Genomic DNA, 26,175 nt, shown 5'->3' on the forward strand with positions numbered 1-26,175 from the left:
AAGCAGATCAGTAGCGCTCCTATCAAATACATAATGACCAGAAACTACTGATAGATAGATAGATAAAGCTATTCATTGAAATAGACTTTATATTTTACCCTTTAGCAGTAGAAAATTATGTTATGCCTATTAAGTGTAAGTCACTGTGAGAACACAGAGGAAAAGCAATCACTTCTTAACACAAAGTTGACAGAGCAAGCTAGGATTGAAAGTTTACTGGGCTTGGGTTTTCTTAAATACTCTTTCCTGTATTTGAAGAAGGAAGTAGTTTGGAAACGATGAAAAGAGGCTGTAACACACAAACTGTTAGCCTTGAGAAACAATCACTGTATACAAAGACGACAAACATGTACTTATACCTCCAAGTGAACTATGGATGGACACGTGGTTAACTAGGACCTGCTCGCTAAGTATTCTATTATTTAACAATTGTTTTTAATCCTAGGTGCGATAGTTTTAAATAAATCATATTTTGAGACCAGTCATTATCCCAGACTTGCAGCTGTGGGACATCAGAGGAATGAGACCAGATGGAATCAGAACATAGTCCTGTAATTACGTTTTCCTTTGCGGGGGGACATGGGGGCGTGGAGAGAGAAAGCATTTTTCCTCTTCTTTTGCAGCTATTTGTTGGTTTAAGAGTCTTAACTAAACAGTCTGACCATTGTGATACTAAACCAATTTTAGTGCTTACAATACTCACTTTAATCTTTGCCTCGCCACTGCAGTGTTTGTGACAAACTACTATTCTTTGCTGGGTTTTAATCTCTTGTTCCTTAGATCCTCACCTCACTTCAAAAGTTACGTTGTACTGCTTTACAATTATCAAGTTTGCCATAAATGTAAGGTTCTCCATTTCCATTTACTTTCCTTAAGACAACATCACTGTTTCATTCATTCTGTAACAGCATGAATTTGTGAGAGTCATTAAGTGACTTGTCCTAACCGGTTCTGTGGCTAATAAGGTAAAAATTCTGGTATGCTTATTCTCAACTATCTTGCCCCTGTCACTTACCCATTCCCATCACTAATTACCACTCGATATTTTAAAAGCAAAGTGAAGTCGTTCCCTGATGCCTGTAGTTCTGAGATGTACCGCACAGCAGGGCATGCCTGAAGCCACAGTAAAAAAGAAATCTTCACACAAGCTTCCTGCACACTCCTGCAAAATGGCTTTTAACCAACTGAATTATGAGCCTGTTGCATTGAGCAAATGGGAACAGAATTAATTTCTCATGGAGAATCTTACTGGGCATTCAGATCCACTAAACCGGAATGGCCATGGAGAGATTCTTTCTCCCCTCCCCTTTTAAAAAACATTTTATTGGGTTCATCCTCATCTACATACATTAATTTCACTGAGCTATCTCAAGAGGTGAAAAAAGGAAAGATACGTGGACCTGTGTCCTTAAATAGATCAATAGTCTATATATACACACACAAACATATTTGCAACCCATTTTTTTAAAAAAATCCCATTTTCTTATTACTGCTCATCCAGTTGTTGTCCTAGAACATCCTAAGCAATGCAACTATGTATTTATAATCCAAGTGTCTTTCTCTAAATAATCAAAACCTCTCATGTTCTTAAAAGGAAAACAGAAACACAGAACAGAGAGAACATCTATCAACACTAAGCCTAATTTGAGAGGATAAATATCTCATCAAAACACTAAGAAAATTTCAGCAGAAATAAGCCATATAAAAACAACAATGCACTAATACATTGTTAGATGTTAAAAAAAAAAAAAAAAGGCAGCAGATCTTCTCAGTGCAGAGAACTGTTCCTATGGCTTTCTGAAATAAAATTTGATTCCTTAAAAAGTCATTTGCTTTCTTTCACATGATAGAGCAAAACATCACAAACATACAATTTAGGACTGCCACCCAAACAACAAAAAACAAGTTACATTCAAGCCTAAAGGAACGTAAAAGATCTTTAAAAAACAGAATAGCCTTGGTTGTACCAGTTCAGACAAAACAGAAAATGTCTGAAACTTAACTCAGAAATTTAGAACCTCCTTTAAGATGTAACACCATTTGAAATATATTTTAATTACAAACTGGCTTTTAGTATTCCTATGTTTTCTTTTGAAGGAATCTTCTTCTGTATTAGCCTACAAAGGTGGGTAGAAGTATCCTCCAAAAAATGGCATGTACACCTCCGTTTCAAAACCAGCTTTATTAAGAGAACACGCACCCACCAGATTTCAAGCTTACCTCTGCACACCTGGAAAGGGCAAAAAAGTCTTACCTTGAAATGCCTTTCTGAACCTTTTCTTAACATTAGTCTTGTAAAACATAATTCAAAACTCTTAAGGTGCATAAAAGGCATGTTTTAGAGCAGGTACTAATTTATCATCAGATTATGTTCTGCTAGTACTATTGGAAAAATTATTCAGCATCTAAGCTGGACCAAAGAGCTGAACCTCCTTCCACCTAACGCTGGCAATTTCACCGTTTAAACGGTATTATAATTATATTAGCTTGAATAAAGAAATGGGCTCTATGACTTCAATCAGCTCTTGTTACGTGAATGGAATTCTGGAATGAATGCATGTTTTTCACTTAATCTGTACACTAAGCATGTACTCCAACTTCACGTTGAACAATTCTACTGACTTCTTTCCCTCTCAAGACTAATTTTTCAATATTAGTAAAATACATTTTTTCAAATGCTGAGTATTTAATTTGAAGTTGATAAATGGTGAATATTCCAAGATAGAAAAGGAAGAAGTCTAGTTTAGTAAGAAAAGAGATAAACAGATTACACAGATAAGGAACCTATTACAGCATATACCTTTTCAGACAAAAATGCAACTAAACATGAGACTGCTCAGAAATCCCCAAATCTGGTAACAGTACTGGTGAGATAGATTGGAAATAGGGCTGAAAAAGAAGAGAAGAAAACCAGAGCATGCCAGTTTGCGGGTTTTATACTGTTATGCTACTTCTAACAAACTTGTGGTGAACAAAAATTCTCTATTTGCGTATCTAAAAAACAATTTTAGTCACTGCAATTATTAGGAGGTAACTGAAGTTAATAATGAAGTGAACCAACCATCAGAATATCCTCTATGAACAAAAAAGAGTTTTCCAGAAAAAAACCATCTACGTGTAATTTTGACATATCCAAATAATTTGGAACATTTGAAGTTAGCTGCTCTGTTCTGAAAATTTCTGCTGTGCTAGAAGCCTAGCTTGGAATATTTTCTGGCAGGGAATTAAGACAGAATCAGAACTACTTTTCTCCAGGCAATAACTGACCCGATTCCTTAATCAAGCTTCCTTTTTATTTCCAAAACCTAACAAAGCACCATGACCAAGAGATTTCTTTTGTTTATTTGATCTTGAATAAGCTGAGCTATCTTTGTTTCAAATCCTTGTTGTGCATTGATAGAAATACGCATTTATAAAAGTCAAGTTAGGATAATGTTCTGTCAGTCTCAGTTCAGTGAGAACTACACTAGCTGACCTCCTCTGTGTAACTCTTTCACGCCTTAATCAAATTAATCTAAATACCTGGAAAAACATTTTACGCAGTAAGCCTCATAAGTTATTTTTTACAATGTAAACTATCATCCCGTGGTGCCCCAAAACACTTCACTGTGTGCAATACTGAGGCCAGACTCATATTCAAAACTTCTGTATTTAGGAATTGTGGATCTCTCCGAACTTTGAACTATAAAAAACTTAAAGGGCACATCAGCTTCAATCAAGGCAGCCGAGCAGCAGTCAGACCCAAGCTGTCTTCATCAGTTGGTTGACACGTGCCCATGCTCATCGCAAAGAAATTTAACGTTACCACTGTCTTGTTTAAGCTGATGACTGTTGATGCAATGGCTTATGCTACACTACGCATGCAAATCTCTGTTAATGGACTGAAAGGAGGAAAATGTTTTAGACAGAAGTGTAGTGGAACTATAGAAGAGAAGCTGCTTCTTTTGGTTTCAGGTATATCAGAGCCTGTATTTCCATTTCTGCCTTCCTAGGCGGTACCAAATACGCTATATACAGATGGAAATGAACCAGCTGCTTTAGTCAGCATTTGTACTCTTAGAATTGCTTCTCAAGTACAGTAAATGACTATCTGGATGATTAGACAGGACATTAAGCACAGAAACTCATTTAGTTTATTTATGTCATTGAAACTGATTGAATATTAAAAATGTTGTTTCAGGTGCCAATGGTGAAAATAACACTGCCTGATTCAGGGTGTTTATCTTTCACCAAATTTAGACTCACAAAACAAACTGTGGCTGCAATTCAAATGTCACCTTTTCTCAGTTATTCCTCTGTCAAACCTGGAGTGTTTTCATTTCCAACAGATGATTAAGGGAGAACAGTGGCAAGCGACATCCTGACAATATTTGTCTAAATTCAAAAGCCTACCTGGAGATAACTTACTGATGTCTTCAGGTACAAAGGTAAGAGGAAAATTTAAGATCTGTTTGCCAGTTTTGCAGGGGGTTGGTTTGTTTTTGTTTTTTTTCCTTTAAACATGTTTTATAAAAATATAGGCCTAGGCTAACATCCAACAGGAACTCAGTTTTTAAACCAGGTCAAACCCATGCTGAAAGTCATGGTGGTTTCCAAGTTTTTGGACTACTAACAATTTCCAGTGGGCACATCAGCTCCCACGTCATTGGCATTAAACCTTGCCCTGTATCTATGGAAGAAGGTATTTTTGTGCATGATAGAATCTCAAATCATCAACTCTGCTCCTGAACAAATAGAGTTCAGGGATTTTCTAACACGGCATGAGTAAAAACTCATTAGTATAAGTATGGAACAAAGGTGTGCACAGTGCTTGTTAAAATACCACATTAATTCTTCACCTTCTTTGTAATCACAATAGAGATTACATAGTAATAGAGGGAAAAAAAAGAGTATAAACTTTATTTAACTCTGCAATAAAAACATAAAGACAAATTTCTCTCCTTATGGCAAAGAAATTTGAGTTTTGGGAAGCAAGACAAAAACATCTTTTCTCCTAACTTGACTACTTTCCCTTTCTCTTCCCACCACGCCTTTCAGGGCAATACCTTCATGTTTTTTTCACAGCCACCACTGACATCTATGGGTATTCAAAAAGATCTAATTCAATTTAGGAACATGTGAGAGTACATGAACCAATGGAAACTCCATAATCAGAAAGCCTGTAGAATTCAACAACAGGATATTTTAATTTATAGAAGTCTATGGTATTTCATCAGAGCAGGTTCTATAAGAAAATATCATTATTAAAACCATCTCTTGAAAATGAAAATTTTATGCCAGTAATGAAGTTATATTTACAAAACAGTACAACTGTCAGCTAAGAAAAAAAGAAATGGAAAAAAAGGCACAAATATTTCAAGGACAACATTGGCTTACAAATTTTGTTAGGAACAGCAACAGTGAGCTACCTTTCCTCAAAATATCACTGCAGGCCTCCCTGTTTAGACACTGGAAAGCATCTCCAAGAGAATTCTTAATCTACAATCAAGTTAAGCCTAAATATCTGCACTACTAGGATAAATCAAATGATTGTAAATCTAGCAAAAATAACAGTCAGTAGTTTCATGCACTGCTCATGAAAGTCAGAACACTTCCGTAAGTTACCCGACAGTACCTCAGGGAGCCAGAGGGACACCAAGAATTCAGAAGTGGCACAGTCCTCACGGATCAGCATTTCTGTATGTGTGCTGCCTGCAAACGCCAAGCTCTTAATTGTATTTTCTCTTAATTTGTATTTTCTCGGCACAAATGCAGCCTTCAGAATTTGCAGCTACTCCACTAATCTTTATTAGCTTTTACTGAACATGTGCAAACACATTTTTCAGACATTTATAACTTGGAAAAACTTAGGGGTCTACAACATGAACAGCAAAAGGCATACATTCAGCAGGGACGCTGCAGCAAGAACATTTAACAAATAGAAACTGGAATATTTTTAAGGAAACCAAAGGAATTTTTCTCCTAAAAGAGCAAAAGAAATTTGTTTTGCTGCTTTATTCTCAGAAGTGATAGACATTTTTTGTGTCATTTGAAAAAAAATAATAATTTTTAATACACCTACACCGTTTCAGGCAGAAAGATGCTTGAAGCTTGCTAAAGTTAAAATTAATTAACATGGTCTTTTCTAACATGAAGTCTGTGGCAATAGCAAGTCCACAAACAACATTAGCAATTTCTTCACCTTAAGTTAATGCAGCCACCTTTTGACTGAAATCTGATGGGGTTTTTACCAGACAACAGTCCCATAATTTACATAATAAAAACTGATCATCTCACAGTGAACTAATTATCTGATTTTAACTTTGGAAAGGATGTGCACTGTTAATTCAACAAAAACTGTCACATATCCTTACTTGTCGCTACTTGTCTTTTCTGAAGGAAAGCGTCTCCCAGCAGGCGTTGCTTGGGAAAGAGCAGCTCAGCGGGCAGGATGCGGGCAGGATTTCGGCAGGAACGGGTTGCAGAGCTTACCCGCTGTATTGCAACATCAGTATTCTATTTGGGGTGACTCTTGGCTGACTGTACAACCAGACAGCAAAGAGAATCCTTTCCATGAATAAAAAGTTCAAATGTATTTGAAAACGACTGTTTCAGGTTATAACACACTGATGATCGTTATGAGATCCGCAGGCTGTTATTTTGCAATCATATCCCAGCTGGAATCTATTGACAACCAACCTATTCAGAAACTATCTTTATTAGAATTTAAAAATCACATTCTGTTTAACTGATTTACTGTATAGAATTATATTACAAAAGACTATTACAAATAACTTGAATTTACCACAGAAGTCAAGCCCACAATATTTTAGTATATCCCTTTCCTTCTAAGCACATTGTTTCTTTTTCTATTGTATCTAGTATACACACCAAAAAAGTGTTTAAAGAGACTTTAAAAGGTGTTTAAATTTAATGGTTAAATTAAAACTAGCATACCATGAATTGAAACAATTGTTATTTCCCTAAGTGATACTTCCCTTTTCCTCTGAAAATGTTTCAGTGCTTTCTCACTTTATAAAATAAGCACGATGATCAGAAATAACTGCACACAATCAAAAAGCAATAGCATGTCTTTTGAATGGCACACAGACAAGGGCAGTGGCTGTGTCCACAAGATCAGTTGTAGCTAGGCTACCAGAACCTGACGGCGGGGAAAAACAACACGCGAACAAAGCAGTGCCTAAAAGAGAAGCCAGCAAGAATCCAGGCAGATTTACCTGACAGTAGCATTGGGTCTTTGTCAACAGATTTGCGGACTTGGTCTGACTCTCCAGTTAAAGAGCTTTCATCAATTTTAAGATCATTTCCTTGAATAAATATCCCATCGGCAGGTAGAAGATCACCTTTCAGTAAGAAGATGGTAATGGAAAACCACAGTGGTTTAGTAAGATTGTTTTTATAATGACATAATGGTTTTTATTATAAAATCACAATTAACAACAATTGAATTAAAATGTAAAATGAAAGCAGAAGTGAAAGAACTACTACCGCATCAGTCCCTATTAGCCATATTATTGCAATCCTATAGGGAAGGGCCTTTGTATTGCAAATTTTTTTTGCCCAATGCTGTCCCAGAATCAGAATGCATCACATTGAACATACGATGAACATAATAATGACTGACATTTGGCAGGGGGAGTACTCTTCTTAACATGACAGGAAGGTTTCTCTATCAGACTTCATAGGAATTAACAGTGGCTAATAAACAGTCAAGCTGCCCTTTCCCCTTCCCCTCTCAGGAAGCCCTTAGCTAAGGCCAGGAGGAACTTGATGGCTGACAGAATAGGCATGCTGCTGGAATTTGCCAGCTTAGTCCAACGCAGAGGACACAGAGTTCCTGCAAGAGTCTTCCTCTTCGCTGGCGCACAGGGCTTTCCCTATGGCATATAATTATAAGGCACCCACCTACTAGAAGCATCCGATCTGGGGGGACTTACAGGATCCATAGCTCTGGAGCAGCCTACCAAGTGCTCACCAAGTGGGGTGAGCACAGAGGCACAACTCCCTTTCACAGAGCATTTAAAAATACTTCCTCTTATTCCTAACTGGACAAAAACCAAAAATTCCAAATAGTGTAATCCTCCATGAAAGAGAATTACCTTTGTATGAACAGTTCTTGTCCTTGTCAGTGAAAGGAATTGAACATTACAAAAATAAAACGAATTATCTAGTGCAATTTCATAGCAAGTATCTTAGGTTTTCCTAACAGCCAAAGTGTTATCCTACCATGGACAATAATGACACCACATAGTTCTCTGTCTTTTAAATCACTTCCAGTGAAATGAGTCTATTCTGCTAGAAAGGGAAAGGAGAATAAATAAAGGTCAGAAAAGTAGACATCTAGTTGACGGAACTTACCATATTTCACCTGTGCAATGTCACCAACTACTATCTCTGCCACTGGGATTTGGATGACCTGTCCACCTCGGACAACAGTAAATTTCTGTTCCTGCTCAATACGACTTTGAAGCCCACGAAACTGCTTCTCCTTGCTCCAGTCATTGAAGGCAGTGACAAGTACAACACAGATAACAGAGAGTAGGATGGCAGCACCTTCAATCCAGCCAGCTTCAGCCTCACCTTCATCTTCAGCTCCTCCTGTTGCAGTACCACATCCTGCAAAGACAACGTTAAGAATCATTCAGTCAAGTGAAGATCGGGTTTATCATGTTCATCACAAGAAGAAAAACTTGCTGTGAAATGACAACAAGGTTAAGGAATAGAATTGCTTGTCGAAGTACTGTGCTCAATGAAACATGGCAGGATAGAGAAAAAGTAGAAATAAAGATGTCTGTGGAAAAGAGAAAGCAAACAAATCAATAGACATTTTAGATCTTTTTTTCTACTGAACAAGCAAACTTTGGTAAACCCAAACTAAACAAATGGGAAAAGAAGGCACCAATTCTGTTATCTAATAGACGGGCTGATAGCTTCACCTGAGCCATCAAGCATTTCCAGAAACAAGGGGGACGTACTAAGAGTGGCAAGAAGGACTAAAACAATGAGTAACATCCATCAGTTGAAAGCAATGACATTAAATTAAGATTAAAGAAAACAGATTAAATTAAAATAGATTTAAGAAATAATTTTCAATACAATTTCTAAATGTTCTCAACTAAACACACTCATAAGGAACACTTGTTTAAAAAATACCGAGATGAACTAAGTACAGTAGTATTTAAATGTGATAATGAAATGTATTAGGGAACACTGAGTAAAAATAATAGCCTAATATTAATTCATCATTGTTCCTTACAGAGAAATATAGTGGCACGCTTATAGAACGATAAGATATAGTATATAATATATACTGATATAATTCTGAATTGTTTTATACACATCTGCTAATTATTTATTTCAAAGTCATATGCAATTAAAATTTAAATAAATTTCCTAGACAGTATTCACAAAATAAAACAAATATAGCTCTCCTTCTTAATGAAATAAGACCTAAAAAAAGATAATTTCTGATAGTGGACAGCAAAGCACACACACTAGAATCACACAATTCAGAGATATCCGAACTGACAGGAGAGAAAAAAAGGACTCAGTCTGAACAATAGAGCCTCTTCTCCCGAGTGACCATGGGAGAAAAGAAATCTTTTAATTTTTCATGAAGAACTGACCTAGGTAGGCATTTGACATCACTTTTCCATCATACCCAGGTTCCAGGGAGTTTAGCCACTTAGCAACCGTGTTGCTTCCATCTATGACTAAAGTTTAATTTTGGTGGATTCATCACCTGTCACTAGAGGGAATTAACAAGCAATTTGATTTCTATTTTTAAGTTACAAAGATTTCCCTGTAACATAAGCATCATAATTCATTAACCAGCTGAGTAATTACTCTTGCATATGAACAGTAACAAAATTACCAAAAGTCAAAGGAAGAAAGATGAGACTGAACCGCCAACAAGTGAACAGAAGAAAATTAAAATAAATGGAGTTTTAACCAATGTTCTCTGTAGTTTAAATTTGGACTTAACCTAATTGAAAGGCACAGCACACTCCCAACAGAAGGGGCCTTCCTAGCAGGGATGCCCTTAGACTGATGACCCACGTGAACCTTTATCTGCAGTACAAGAACCTTGCTAAAGAAACCATTTTTATAGCACCCAAGAAAGAAATTAAGTAACCTTTTGTAAGTTCAGTACCTTAGGCTACTTAAAACCAGTCACAAATGCAACTTACTAACCACGTCTTCAATTTCTTCCTTCAGCAGAACATTACTTTTGGGAAGGACTAAGGAACTTTGCTCTGCTTAACCTCAATCATCTGAATTGGTCTATGTTAGATTTTTAGATTCCGTTTCCAAATCAGTAGATTCACTTTTGCCTTGTTTGGATGAAGTGGTTTCCTCGTACAAGTAATAGTGTTTTGGCAAATATAAGACAAAAATTCACTATTTATTTTTCATTAGATATTATTTAGAATTACGTATTGTGAATATCCTATTCTTTTTAACAGCATACCTCCTCTCCTATTTCTCACAAAAGAAACATGGCCTGGTCCAGCCACAGTCAAAGACGGATTTTATTTCCTTTTTAGATGGTTGAAATTTAGTCTAGCTCGTACAAAAGTACAAACAGGTGTTGCTTCCTCCAGTGAGCCCTTGGTCCCGGTTAACTGCCAGCAGTAAGATGCAGACTGACCCACAGAGGTGGGCAGCTCAGCTCTTCAGCCGCTTCAGGCATTTCCACTGGGGTGATATTTATTTCCTTTATTCTGTAGCATGTCTTCTTATGCTTTCACTGAAAATCTTTGATTTCTGCATATAGATTACTGATAATTTATGCCATGATATTTTCTACAAAATAAGTAACATTATGTAATACTTAAATACAAGTTTTTCATTTGAGCTATATCAGCATACCCCCAAAAATCAGCCATTTGAAAGACACAAGCTGTGCTTTGTCCTTCATTATAAGGATCCCATTATGGCTCTGGACATGTGTAAACTTTATAGTAATATTAGATGAGTAGAATATCCTCTCTCTACAGCAGAAAGCTACCGGTTTGAAAGAAGTCATTGCTATTATTCCAAAGAACCAATAGGTCTGGTCCCTGCCTCCGAGATGTGTCGGAGATACAAAATGACAGCTAGTTAGTGCACTTGAACCCAGTGCTAACACACTGTACCTTGAATAGCTTGGAGAGTAATATTTCTGCGTCCCTTCCAGATAAAAAACAAATTCTTGATTCAGTAAAAAATAAAAATAGTCATTGACTTGAGTAATGAAATTAATTGTGTGTGTGTGTGTTGTCAGAACTGATCTCCATGTTAATATAAACAATGCTGTTCCTAGTATGTTCATATAACCAAAAAATTGTCTAACATAGCATGGAAATAATACAAGATGTTATCATTAAGATGAAAGGTATTGTGCTTACCTGTCTCATAGATTATGCACAAGCAAAGAACATAATTCAGTCTTCATATTACAGCTGAAAAAATGTTTGTAAGAATGAAAGAAAATCTGGAGAAAACAGACTGAACTTTGATCAAGTTCTAGGAAAGTGTCCCTAAATTTGACAAGCTTCCGCACTGAATAACAATTCATGATTTTGACTTTTAAAATCCTGGGAAAATTCTCCATAACCCAATGGAAACGACAAAAGTTCAAATGTATTTCATTTATTTTCTGTTCATTCAGTCAGACAATGCTAAATTCAGATGGAGGAATGGTATTTGAGGGGAGGAAGGAATTCTTGGAGTGAAAGCCAGGAGCAGAGAAATTAACTGAAAGACATGGTCAAAACCAGAAGTTAGTCTTTTAGATGGATGGAAGAAATGGTGAGTTGCTTTATGGATTTTAGAATCCTTATTGGTCGAGATTCCATCGGGCTTCTATAAAACGACAAGTGTTGCTTCTTATGGTGATCCATTGGTCCAGGGTATCTGACACACTAAGAGGTAAATTTACCCATAGAGGTGGACAGGTAGCATGAAGCGGACAGCTCACATTGGTTTTATTCAATATGACTCAAAATTAAAACAGTCAACCAGGATATAGGGGAAACAAATTCTTTTTTTTTTTTTTTTTTTTTTTGCCTCCTCTCTCTCAAAGGATCAGAACTCAGGACCACAATTTTAAAGACTACAAATAGGTTAATAGTACACAAATGGGAACCTTACTCACTGCCCTGCAGATCCCCAGCCTGCAGGCTGGCCAACCTTGGCCTCTCCTAAGCACCATGAACACATGTGTTCCTGTCTGCTCTAGCCGATTCCCTCATTTAATCCCCCACGTCAGATGAACGGTTGTCCTAAACTATCAGAAAAAACAGTACTTCACTATCAGTATGTTTCAGGTTAGGAGAAAGCAGAATTTCAGCTACATAAGGAGTTTGAACATAAAGGACTAGATATCTCCAAGTTCAAGCAGCAGCTGAGCAAGGCTTTTGAGTATCTAAGATTTCCAGGTAGATACTTGTAACAGTTCAGAAATGAAATTGCACTTTTTGTGGATCTAGCCTATTATAACTAAAACTAGGCTCTTTAAATGATTAACCAAGCTGATCATCAGACCTTCTCAGAATTTTATTTCTGCTTTTTACAGTCCCACAGAAATGGAATGGGATAAAAGTGCCAGATAAATGAATGCAAAATGTGCACATCATTCTCATTATAGGAATAAACTCTAGCAACTTCGAGGGAGTAAATAGTTCTTACTAGTAAGTTCTAGCTAGTTCTTACAATAGTAAGATTACAGAACAGATTTTTTTTAAACAGAGATTTATAGACAGGCAGGATTTAAAAATGCAACCTGCCCTTCAAGAGATGACCTATCTGTCAGGAAACATTTTCTTGAACTATGTCGTGTTCTCGCTTCAAAACTATTTTAGAAGTAGGCCCTTTTCATAGGAAAAAAAGGAAACTTGCATCTCCATTGGTAAAAGTTTGTAGAATTCTTTCTTATACACTTAAGGAAAAACAATTTTTTTCTTTTTCTTCTGCCATTATATCACACAGGATTTTCTAGAAATTCTAAAAATTCTAGAAAGACTTATATGAATTTACAGGAAGAAACTGTATGTATTCGTAGGAGAAAAAAACCACATACTTCTTAACAGTACACTTATACTATCTGTCCTCCTATTGTAGTACACAGAGTGATACAGTAGTAACTTTACAGATAAGGGGAAAACAAGAAATATAAATAAGACACACAAAAGACGTAATAATAATACGCCTAACAGCAAAATATAGTTTAGAGCATCATTAAGAATGCTCATATAAGCTTTAAAATTTTGTGGTAAGGTCTAAGATTGCTGCTATGCTTTCACAAGATAGTACAAGGTTCCCAATGTTACCGAAAAATACGCCTGCGATCTTATTGAAAGGCACAGACAGAAAGCATCGCAAAAGAATTTTTAATATGCACATGTGATTTGTGGTAGGGTTTTATTCCAAGACAGTGAATTGTGAAGTACTCATTTACAATTATATTTAACATGGGTCCTATCTGTCAGAAAATTCAATTTCAAAAAAAGTAAACAAGTTTTTAATACAAAGCTATTTTCTCCCATAACTATGAACATATGCCATGTGTGTGTCATTCCCCAAAGTCTCATCCTCATGAGGCAGAAAATGCGTACTTGGTTTGAAACGGAGGTTATAAAGATTTGACTGCAAGTCAGGAATGTAAAGGGCTGTAACTCCTTTGGCATAGAAAAAGCAGCTGAAGTCATAAAATGGATTCGCTGACTCAAAAAGTGTGCAGGAACACACAGGTGAGGCGACCCCCTCAGAGGAGTGGGAGGACCTGACGGCGCGGCCCCAGAGAACGTCACAAATACAAATGGGGACTAGCATGATTGTGTCCTCCATAAAATACCTCAAAAGCACATTACCAAAAACTTCTGGCAGGAGAACAAAATGTTAAAAGCTTCAAATTTGACCAGAAAGGTCAGCAAAGACTGTTGAGAAAGTTTTCTATAGAAGGGAGATGAAAGGAAGATAGAATCCAAAGGTAAAGAGGATTCAGGAAAAAAAGAGTGGGCAAGCAATTCAAACCAGCACACGTAGTCGATCCATCTGAAGTTGCAGCAACCTGGGCTTCCGTTTCATCAGAGATTGCGAGCAACCTGGGCGCAAGAGCTACGGGCTACAAAGCCTGCCCAAGAACCTGGAAAGCTGAGCAAGTACCCAGGCACTCGGCCTGGGCTGGACCCTTTTGTGCGCTTAATGAACTACCAGTAATTTCAAAATTAGCCTGAGAAGCCTACTCTGCATTAGCAGTATTTTAATTATATATAAGGTTTTAGAAGGAAAAAATAAGCAAGCAGGGCCTAGGATATTAAAAGGGAAAGGAACTGTATGACAGAAAAGACTTGAACATACTTGTGCCAAAAGGGGAAGGCGAGAAAGGAGAGGAAGGTATACAAGAGCAGGTTAAAGCCTCTCAGGAAGACAGTAAGCAAGGAACTTCACTGTAACTGGCAGGAGAAAATACATTGGTTGATGTTATTAATCATTTCAGGTTGGTGAAAGCCAGCAAGGGGGAAAGAAAAAGAAAAAAAAAAGGAAAAGGCCACAAACAGGCAGACAGCATCACCTTAGAGTTTACCAGGCTCATGTCCTGTTGGAAACTGGAATGCTTTTAAGGTCATAGACACCATTTCAGTACACGTTCCTCATAACATCAACCAAATCTGGGCAAATACAGAAAGAAGTGTAGAAGCACTGTGCAGCTAAAAAGAATATCTGTTTAAGATTTCAAATGGTTATGAGGAGATTCTTAAAGCTGCTTTGAATAGGATAACAATGATAATTACAAACCATACAGTCTTAAGCTGCAGCATGGTAATTTTTAAATCAGAAAAAGTATATTTTTAAAAATCGGTGAACATCTGTATTCCTAAGTCCCAACCTACAGCACATACCTCTCAGCTACTCATTTCAACCTACACATTTCTATTTTTAAGCTGAGAATACCTTGTGGCATTTAAATTCCCTAGGAAAATCTCATAACGCCCCCAGAGGTAATTTTTTTAGGCAGCCAAACTGGTTTTGTCATCAGAAAGACAACAGTTCCCATGATAAAAACTTTTTATTTAATCGCTTTCTGTAAAGACATTTTTCCTTAGCTGCGACTCCAGCACTGATGTCAGTAAAGCAAAGTGAGCAGCTCTAAGTTCCAGCTTTTTCATTAGTAGAGCTGGGCTGCTCTTACCAACATCATAAGTGATGTTACTTCGTTTATCAAGCTTATTCAGTTGGGTAGGAAAAGGAACAATAACCAAAAATTATGCAGTAAATACCATAAACTCCCCTCCTCAACACGATTTTTTTTTGAGCTGTAACAGATACTGTAATATTTATTTTTACAAATTCTTTGTTGTGCCATATCATTTGCTACTAAATTACTCCAAAGAGCGATTGCCAGTGAGAGAAGTAGCGGTATTCCTGCCCGAAATCCTCCGCGTGCCGACGCACGCCCCGATGTTGAGGCAGCCCCGGCACGGGCACCGCAGGAGGCAGCGAGGCCACAGGCCGGCACCGCCCAGCCAGGGCTCACAGCCACGGTCAACGGCAGAACCTACTAGAACTTCAAAAATGAAGTCTTCTGTCTTTCTCTCGTGCTCTCCAAGGACTTATTCAACCTGAAAAACATTTTCTAGTTACTTGTAGTAAGTCAGACCGCATTCTCCAGAAACACATTCATTTCTGTGACCAGCCAAGGAGAAGGGATTTACTGACATGAGATATTGATACGACGCGCATTTCAGGTTTAGGGTGCTTGTATATTCGCTAAAAGCAATTTTTGGATATTTATTTGAAAACAATATTAGAATTCCTTGCTTTGTGATAAATCAGTTGGTTATATAAGGACTCAAGCCAGGGCGGGGGGGGGAGAGAAAAAAAATACACTGTCCCTGGAGGTTAGTTATGTAACTGTCAACTTTAGAGTTCAATATTAAATATTTACACAGTTTTGACATATTCATGCAAGGAAACAAATCTGTAAGCCCTGAAAGCATATATATTCACACATTCCTCAGCCTGATCACAAACATTTGTGAGAAGAGAAATGTTAATTAAAATACTCCCTCAACTTCAAGAGATGCAATATGTCGAGCAAGATTCTTCTGCCTGGCATCTCCACGAAATGCATTGTGCAAAGACCAGCCAAAAGGATGGGGTCCTAACCCCACCAAAGGCAACGGCGGGGAACAGGACCACACAGCTATTTCTATAATGATTATATTCGGGTTTGTTTCCTTGTGTTGCCGCTTAAAGAAAGCGGAGAAAGGCCAACATGGGAATTTGAATCACAAGTCCTGTTCTTAGGGATTGCAAGGGAAAACCTTGACATCCGATTGCTATAGGTTTACTGTATAGTGCTCAGAGCTAAAAATGTCTGGTAAATACAGCTGTATATTCAAAAGATAAGATACAGTTTTAAAATGTAAGAATCAGACCTCAAAAGTTGCTCTCTGTGTTTATTAATAAGAGTTCAAGTGTGGTTACTCAACAATGCTTGCAAGGTCATGTCCAAGCTGAGTTTTATTTACAGAATTAATACTTCTGGAGAATCTCTTCCTGGAAAATATGTGAGAAGATTTTATATTTCATCCCAAAGTTCTAAATCTCATTACCTCATGTCCCCAGTTGAGAGTTAGGTCGTGCTTGGCAACCTGGCTAGCTATCTAATGAGCAATATCTAAAAGCAACCCAGTTTTATCGATGATCTACACATCTCTAATGAAGGGAAGGTATCTATGGGACTTAGTTTTTTGCAGTTCAACACAGATTTGTAGAAACCAGATGTAGGTCACTTTACATTATGAAACAATTATTTAATTTGCAGGTCCCGTATGACACAACGTGCGCATTTTGCACTTTACAAGTTCTTAATGTGTTGTTACTGAAGCCAGCTCAAGTCTTAAACTTACGTCATTCGCCCGTATCACTGACATCCAGTAATGGATTTGCTCCCTAAGCACACTTTGTGCTGGTGAACGCTACAGAACGGATAGTTTTGATTCAGTTGAGCAAAAACAGAGTGAAACCATTCTTTGGACAAATGCTTGGCTCCCAAAAGCTGATGTTCCACTTCATCCCATCTGTATTTTAGAAGTGATACATCTGCTTTTTTCTGAGTCCATGACGCACATATTATCATTTCCATACTTCCTTTAGAGTTATCTGTCCTCGGGCAGAGAGCGATCCCTAAATTGGTCTTTCCTTGCTGACTCTGAAAATCAGTATATAAACCTATGTTTTCTTTCTTGTTGCTTCTTACAGAGACACCAAATGTATGGTATTTCCAGACTTCCACATTACAGTAAAAATATCAATTGACAAAAAAAAAAAAAACCCAACCAAACCACTTTTGGATGAGCAGAACCTCGCTTGTTCTATTTCATTCAAAAGGTGATGGGTTCAAAGGAAATAGGGGAAAGAGAGAGAGTCAGACAGACAGATAGGCAGACTGTATACCCAGCCAGAAAAATAGGAAGTTAAGAACCAAGGAGTTTGTAATAGGGAAGCTTCAGAAAAGAAAATATCTACTAAATAAAATTTTAATGCAACCTTGAATAATCTAGAAGTAGGCCATTTGTAGGCATTTTAGAATATGGTAAAAACCAGGATAGCATGTTGTAAAACAACCAATGCAATATATTTTCATCAAAACACTTATAAAAGAGCAATTACATTCACTTAATTCTCTTTTCAGTAAATATGTTTGCTGTGCAACCCAGTAAGAATTTGCAAAACAAGTGTTTTCACACATATAAAAATACTTACCCCATAATAATAAACAATCATAAACAGCTTCACAGGCATTACTAAATGTATGAGATAGTAAAAACTTTTTCAAAAAAGACAAAACAATGAAATGAAATAATCAGTCTTCACTTAAATTCTGTAAGTAATTCATTATTTAGGAGTTAATTGAGAGAAGTAAAGACTGCCAGTCAAAAACTAAGGTTCCCAATACAGGATAATATATTCCATAGAGCAAGAGCTTTGTCTACGCTAGGAAGGCTGTGCTGGGATAATTGTAACGATGACCCTCTCTAGTAAAGATACAGCTTACAAACAGCTTGTATATCTGTAGTATAACCTATAACTATTCCATAAAGAAACATATACTTATTATACTGTCTCCATTAGAGAGACATTGAAAACATTTAAATCCAATGTAAAAAATACTTACATTTGTCAAAAACAATTTTTCTTTATGCAATTTTTTTTTTCATTTCAGTACAAATACCAATGTCCACAATAAAAATTCTGGTTAAGGTTGAAGGTTTCTTTGTATTCACCCAGGACATATAAAAATGTAGTTATAAAATTCTCCAAATTTAAGTCACTGTTCCAACAATGCAGACCAGGTGTACATGGTCTTAACCTTAAACACTCTTGCTCAGTCATTCAGTTTAGGCTCTTTTCTCAGGGTTTTTCATGGAAAAAAGCTGAAAGACCTTGGTTTGGTTCCAATGCAGAATAGAAATATGTATCAATATTTCGCAGTGAAATTTGGTTTAGCGGCTAGCCTTGATACCTCCAGTTAGGGTTTCTGGGGATAATTCAATGGATTTGACTATATCAGAAAAGTGTTTAAGTTGAGACCACGTCAACAACAGCGCAAACCAATTTACAGTAATGAAGAACACATAGCACAAATAAGGGATTCCTTTCAGATGATATTATTTAAATATCAGAACTATGACAAAACTGAATGTAAAAGACAAACTCAATTTGGAAGATATATGTGCTAAATTGAATTAACAATGTAGGAGACTACGATCCCAGAGAACTGCATGAGTTCTGAATCACTTAACTGGAACACTAATATAAATGGCATTGGTTGGTTCAGAGTAAAACAAGGAGGGAAAGGAATGCCTTTTTTCGTGACCATATATTGTAAGACCACGCTTGGAACAGGCTGTTACGCCAATGCAAACAAAACATTACTAATAAAAGTGATAGGAAGAAATCAGAATTTCTGTTAGCTTGATATTAGCAGTGAAGTGGTTGTCCATATGTTGACATTTATTCACTTGGATAAGTTTAATTAAGTTTGATTTAGAATTCTAACCTTGCTATTAAAAAACCTGCATAGGGAACACTGCAGCAACTGGGGTAAAGTTGTCTTAGGAGAGCCTTATTAAACATGAATGGCCCATTTAGGTCCTGAACACACAGCTGAAGAAAAAAAGACATATAATCTCAAGCAAATATGGTACATCCAACTATCCAGGCACTCTGTACAAACACATCAGAAAGCTAAAGCTGCAGTTAGTTTCTAAAAACAGGAAGGATGCTCCTATTTCTTATGTAGCAAGCCCTGATGATTTCCAGTACTTCCTAAATACAGCTGGACGGAGAGGAGGATTTGAACGCTTCCTCAGCTACCACTCTGTGCTGGTTTTGGCTGTGATAGAGTTAATTTCCTTTATAGTAGCTAGTATGGGGCTGTGTTTTGGATTTATGCTGGAAACAGTGTTGATCACACAGGGATGTTTTAGTTGCTGCTAAGTAGTGCTTGTACTAAATCAAGGACTTTGCAGCTTCCCGTGCTCTGCCAGGTGCACAAGGAGCTGGGAGGGGACACGGCTGGGACAGCTGACCCCAACTGCCCAAAGGGACATCCCACACCATATGGCGTCATGCTCAGCATATAGAGCTGGGGGAAGAAGAAGGAAGGGAGGACGTTCGGAGTGATGGCTTCCCAAGTCACCGTTACGCGAGATGGAGCCCTGCTGTCCTGGAGATGGCTGAACACCTGCCTGCCCATGGCAAGGAGTGAATGAATTCCTTGTTTTGCTTTGCCTCTGTGCGGGGCTTTTGCTTTACCTCTTAAACTGTCTTTATCTCAACCCACGAGTTTTCTCACTTTTACTCTTCCGATTCTCTCCCCCATCCCATGTGGGGGGGACTGAGCGAGCGGCTGGGTGGGGCTGAGCTGCCGGCTGGGGTTAAACCATGACACACTCCCAAAGCACACCACTGAAAGCACCAGGAAACATGGAAGCCCATGAAAATAAGTAAATGCTTAACAGCAAACTGGCTATCACCAAAGCACTTGACTTTAAATAGACCCAAGAAAAACATTTAACATTAACATAGAGCAACAAATATTTCATAAATACATAATCAGATTGAGAGCTTTCTTACTTATGCGTCATCTACTAAATCCTTATAAACAAAGCCTATTCCCTTTCTGTCTGAAGCAGAATCAGAAGAGCAAATCATTGAAGAAGGTTTTTAGGGTGGCATCTGCCTGAGTAATGGATGCTTGTACTGTTCCATCACTCTTTGACTGTGTTCTAATATAAACAAAATGTACTTTCTTCCAAAGATTTTCCCTTTTTTTTTTTTTTTTTGTGCTTTAAAACAAGATGTTCTACCCAAGATGATTTTAGACAAAGACTGTATTTAACAGAAATGCTACTAAAAATTTGCAAGACAATATTGAAAAAAGTTCACTTTGCCTGGAAATCTTGACAGACTTTTCATTGGAGTTTCTAAAAAATCAAACTGGAGCACAGCATGAAGTTATGATTGCTGACTGATACGCTTCATACATCTAGACCATTTAAAGAGTAATTGCCAACTTCTTCCAACCTACAAGCCCTGCAGAGAGAGGTTACTAAGAATAGGTTACTGATTTTAATAGGCCCCTTTAAAGTAATTCGTGGATTCTCAGAGGTCCACAGCCCACAGCTTGAAAGCCACTGATTAAGAAAATTTGCAACTGAGTAGCTTAAGCAACCTAACACAGCTAGGATACTGCAAAAGCAGAAAATTAAACCAGTGCTCTTCTGAGCTTAGGTTACGGTGATGTGCTCTAGAGCCAGTTCTTGAAACACCTCATCCTCTTTTGATGCTGTTACTCCCTCACTCATCAATCATATTCATGAGAACAAGAAAACCAGGTTGAAAAAGATATGGAAGATTCATAGACCTCAGTCACAAAACCAGCTCATAAACTGCAGTGTTTATTACTTTTATTAAATTTCTCATCTTCATTACTTTGTGCTATAAAGCTTTAAGAGGTGAAAAATCACGTCAGTAAAAGATTAAACATTAAATCATAATGTCTTACACCAGAAGGCATTAAAAAGTTCTATCAATGCTAGCAAAGAGTGCGACCCTATAAAAGCAGTTTTACAGTGCAAATCTATGTGCTAAGGAAACGTGTTTCTGGACCATACTTTTCAGTTTAGTTTCATCCCAAAGGATGGGATGAAATCCCATCTGAATTCACATCCAGTTTGTGCACTCCCCGACATCGCCCTCCAACGTGAAGAAAAGCATATTAAGTGGGGAAAACAGGAGATGTAATTTCTGAAGTATACTCTGGATCCAAACTAAAATGTCAATGTAGATAAATCCAAAGCAAGCTAAAGCTGCATGTAATTAGGATAACCTCCATTTAGAACATACATTCTATATATTCTGCATATTAATTTTGGTTTCAACTCATCTAGTTTTTAAGATTCTAAAAGTTTATGCATACTTAACTGATACAAGATGAGGAGCATATATTGGACAGAAAAGGCAGAACTCGTTATGCAATAACAGAAATAAATGGGAATCAATTGTTTAAACTGTTACTTTTCCGATAGGAGATATATATGTACATATGCATAATACATGTGTATATTTTCATGTAACACACACATATGTATATGCATACACAGACACACATACTTAACAAGGAGTGTGATTCAGTGCCATTACACCTCGTATTAACGCTACTGCATTAGATGGAATAGATGTGGACCGTGATACCAAACGTTACTTGTCTGTGCTTTATTCCTGAAGGTGGAGTCGAGCAGGGTGGGGGCTCGTTCTATTCTCTGTCTGATTAAGCTTTAGAAAAAACCCTCAAGTGCATCTATGAAGAGCTGCAGTCGAGAGATTTTAAGATTCTTTTCCCAAGGTCCCAATTCACTGCCTGATTACACATGGGTGTGCATCTACTTCATGCCGAGTTTTCGGTATTTTGTCTCAAAGGCCTGTTTTATTGTTACTGGTTTCTCCAGGAAAAAAAGCAGCAAAGTGCTATACATCTGCCTTGTCATCACAGTTTTGGTGTTCAAAAAGGTATACCTGTTTTGTTTCAGTCATCTGTGCTGAAACATATTTTTCCAGATAATAATTTTCCATTCTAATTCAAACCCACCAAGAGACATGAACCATAGCGCACGGAGACTCTGGGTTTTCACATCGTTTGTTTGAACTCGTGAAGGCTAGATGGCAAACAGCACCCTCCTTTGAAACTGTAAAACAATCCTATAACCTGATCAAAAAATACTTTGAATTAAAAAATGTCCCGTAATAAACAGGTGATTTTGCAAATTTGAAAAATATTTGAGATTTTATAGCTGTTAAATTAGAACTGATTTTTAAATTCACAATCAAATAAGAAAACACTCAGTATTGCTGTATTTCATATTGTTTTGTTTTATTTTATAAGCTATTAATGTTAACTTTTGACAATAAAGCTGTTTTCAGAGCTTTTGGGTTTTCATTGGTTTAGGGGAATTTTGATTTTTTTCTAACCACCAGGTAAATCATTTTAAGAGAATATTTTGGCTCCCTTTGTCAAATTCAGTGCAATACTTGTATTCCTCTGTATTATTGACATGTTCAAATTTCAAATTCCTGTTGAAAAAGTTGGGTAAGTTCCCATAAATAGCTATACACTGGTATTTATAATCAAGTTGTCTTCAAGTAGACAAAATATGGCTGGAAATATAATACGACAAATTGGTCTTCACATCCATGTAAAAATATAACAAGGCAGTAATGTGTTTAAATTCTTACAAGAGACATTTAGGTTATACAGCGGGAATAACTGTCTCACTGCGCAGACACTTAGACAAATTATCTAGGAAAGACATGGAATTTCCATCACTGGAACCTTTTAAAAGTAAGTATGATAAATTTCTGTCAGGAGTGGTTTAAGTAGTGTTGATAGTGCTTTTGAGTATGGGGACAGACTAAATGGCCAAAAAGTTCCCCTCAAGTGGGTTCTCTCATATCCTGCCTCTTCTTGTTTGCCTCGGGATGCTGTCACCAGGCTGAGGATTAACCAGGCCAGGGAGGAGCAGAGACCGGAGCGCGCTGATGTACGTACCCAGCGCTCCTCTCCGCACTGCACTCCTAACATAGGCAGTGCCGGGGAGCTTAACGTAACTACAACTTTGCTGCTCTGCATAGGATGAGAACAAGGCCAGCAAGGCTTGTTCTCTCTGTTGCAGTCGCGGTCCTCCTGACCCTCGCTGGGCGCAGGGGACGATGCTCAGATGAACCCCTGCTCCACCTCCCCAGCGGTCCCTGTCTGCAGCACCTCTGTCCAAACCCACAGAGCCAGCCAAAATGATGCAAACTCCCCAAATCCACGGAACCAGCCAGTATGAATCTGCACAGATATGCCAGCGTAGCCCAGTTTGTTACTCTCCTAGCACAGCCCAGCAGAGAGGCACCGACGGAGGCTGCTGCGGCACTGTCCGAGCTTTTGCGCTCTCCCCAGTGGGGTCACCTTGAGCACAGGGGTACAGAACCCCGGAGAGGCTCTGCAGGTTCAGTTTATGTCCCGACGGGTTTGTCAGCTACAGCTGAACACCAGCAGCCCCGCTCCACCTGGCTCTATAAACAAGCCACCAGACCTTCCTTGCGTCATGCTCCCCATGACCCCATACCACCCAGGACTCTTGCCTATTCATCTAGTATTGGAGCCCTAACCCTAAATTTGTCCCATCTTTTGAATCTAGAAAACAACATAAAAGCAAAAATGTTTCAGAAATTAAATAGTGTGTCCAGGTAATGACAACTCAAATGTGCACAATTTTCTCCTCATGAAAACAGCCTTGTACAAGCATTAGAAGACAGTGAGACAACTTGCATGCAGGAGAGTTTGGACACACGGGTAATAGCTGGGCACGCCAACCTGTTCTGTTCTCTGCTCCTGGATATTTAGGCCTTGCACTGAAGTATGATTTAGGGCAGGAGTTAAAAAGTAAGACACTTTCTTCAGCAAATTCTTAAAGGAACTAATTTATTTAACAAAACAGATTGGGCTAATGTCACTAGAAGCCATATGCTGCTTCACCTCATCCTAGCTTTGGGAGGAAGGAGGTTAAATGGTGGGGTTCTGGCAGAACAAGCTGTTTTTAAGAGGGCAAATACTTCTGTTTCTCCTATTTTCCAGGATGCCAACTGTACTGACAGACGGTTTAGATTGGTTTAAAAAACCCTTTGGGAATCTCACGGTTTCATTTTTATGAAGAATGACAAAAGTATTTGAGTGTGTGCAAGAACACTCCCCAAAAGTTGTGTTTTGATAACTCTGAAATTAATCTATACTTCGAGATTAATCTATTTTATATAAAAATGCTATTTTCTAATAGCTGCACTTCTGTTGTCTTAGCTTCTCTTGCGAATTTTCCTCCTTGGACAGCACAATAAAAACCTCTGGCGCAGTGACAGCTGGATCAGTGTTACTTATTTAGCAGCAAAGACGATAACGGATTCCTATTAGGACATATCAGCTTTTAAAGCTGCATTGCGCTTATACCCTCTTATATACGACCTGTTTTCCATTGATTTAGTATTCCTCAGTGCCTGAGGAATGTTCTGTAACACACTCTATATAGACTTACAGAATAATATACACATTTTAGGTTTTTATAGTCAAAACGAAGTCATTTGAAAGCACTCGGGGTGGGGGTGGTGGTGGTGTGGTGTGGTGTGTGGAATTCCAAAACTCTTCTAATTAAGGGCTAAAATGAAATTAAGTTAGGACTAAAACTCTGAAGAAGTACCCGGTTTGATATACGATTACATTGTACTATACAAATAGTTGGCAGTCCTGCAAAATTAAAAGCAGTGCTTCCAGACTGCAAACAGCACAGACGAAGAACTCAAAACGGCAGCTAGATTTCCCTGCCGTGCCAACGGGTGATGGGTGGACACGGACAGGCAGGATTACAGGACAGTTCAGCTGTTCCCTTGACCTTTTGAGATATACAGGAGATTTGAAGACGTTTACTAATTATTGTTGTATTCAGCATCTGCAACAAAATTCTGAAAATATTTTTGTAATTGTTCAAGCATGCTGGGTTGGTTTGCTTTTTTACTGACATAGTTTATGAGGTAGGGTGGAAGTTAAGATTAAAATCACGGCAAAGTAGTAAAATGAATGAAAGTTAGCTCATTTTCTTTTAAAAAGGCTTCACATTTTCTACAAGACATTCTGCATTATGGAAAGAGATAATGCATTTTCAATGTACCAAAAACATTACTTGATGACATTTTTTAAATATAAAGTGAACACACATAGGTTATGGAATCAGTTTTTCATCTTAATGTTGGCTTCGTAACTGGGGGGGCTGGCAGAAGACTTACAGTTGTTTGTTGCTATGTACTGCTATAATTTTAGGAGATTTGTAAAATAACATTAATGTTGGCCTTACAAACTAGATTTTTATGCTACCCACATTTATGTATTTTTAATGCAATCTATGTTATCACATGCAAAATGTTTTTCAAAAAAAGACTAAGATCTAAAACTGCCACAAAGAACAGAGAATTAACTTTATTCAGCTGACTCATTTCTGACATTTCGGATTCTTTCACTCATTAATCAAATATATTAAGTGCATATTAATGAAATCCAGGGAGACAGATTTTTAGAGACAGGAAGACATATGCAACACTTCCCTGTGGAAATCTTGGTGTCCTAGGATCTTGAGTTGGCCCTGCAAGAGTCTCAGTATGTAAAAGTCTGGCAAAGGACTTAAAAAATTAACGTGCTTCATTAAGCATGTGAGTAGCCCTCCTGAATTAAAATGCTAAGGAAAATGTATGATGAAATCCCAGATGTGGACTGTATGGGTAAAGACAAGGTAAAAATTGATAAATGCTGCATTAAAACATTTAGTTTATACTCAGTTATACTCATTGCATCTCACTAGGAAGTAAATTAACTGAATTCCTCAGAGGATGGCTCAAGATTCCCACGTGGTTATTTATCTGAGGTTACTTTTAATTAAATTTAATTAATTTGGGTTAAAGTTCCTCAGTAATTAGTGCTTTTACTTTCTTTAACTTTTTTGAAACAACTGCTTATCCTCTAGCATCATTTAAGCAAAGGGGGCACACGGGTATTTCTTGTTTAAATGAAATCTTGAGCCATGAATAGATTTACTA

At 37.6% G+C, this 26,175-nt stretch overlaps 1 protein-coding gene across 1 annotated transcript in view; it reads right to left on the minus strand.

Moving 5' to 3' along the window:
• ATP2B2 (ATPase plasma membrane Ca2+ transporting 2) overlaps positions 1-26,175 on the minus strand; it is a 440,022-nt gene that overhangs the window by 96,038 nt on the left and 317,809 nt on the right. Inside the window, exons 6-7 of the mRNA XM_072875775.1 lie at positions 8,359-8,616; positions 7,218-7,343 (exon numbers count right to left, since the gene is read on the minus strand). Coding sequence (XP_072731876.1) covers positions 7,218-7,343; positions 8,359-8,616 — 384 coding nt within the window. The remainder of the gene's footprint in view (positions 1-7,217; positions 7,344-8,358; positions 8,617-26,175) is intronic.

The sequence above is a fragment of the Ciconia boyciana genome, chromosome 11 (genome assembly GCF_034638445.1).
Source record: "Ciconia boyciana chromosome 11, ASM3463844v1, whole genome shotgun sequence".
Taxonomy (NCBI): Eukaryota; Metazoa; Chordata; class Aves; order Ciconiiformes; family Ciconiidae; genus Ciconia; species Ciconia boyciana.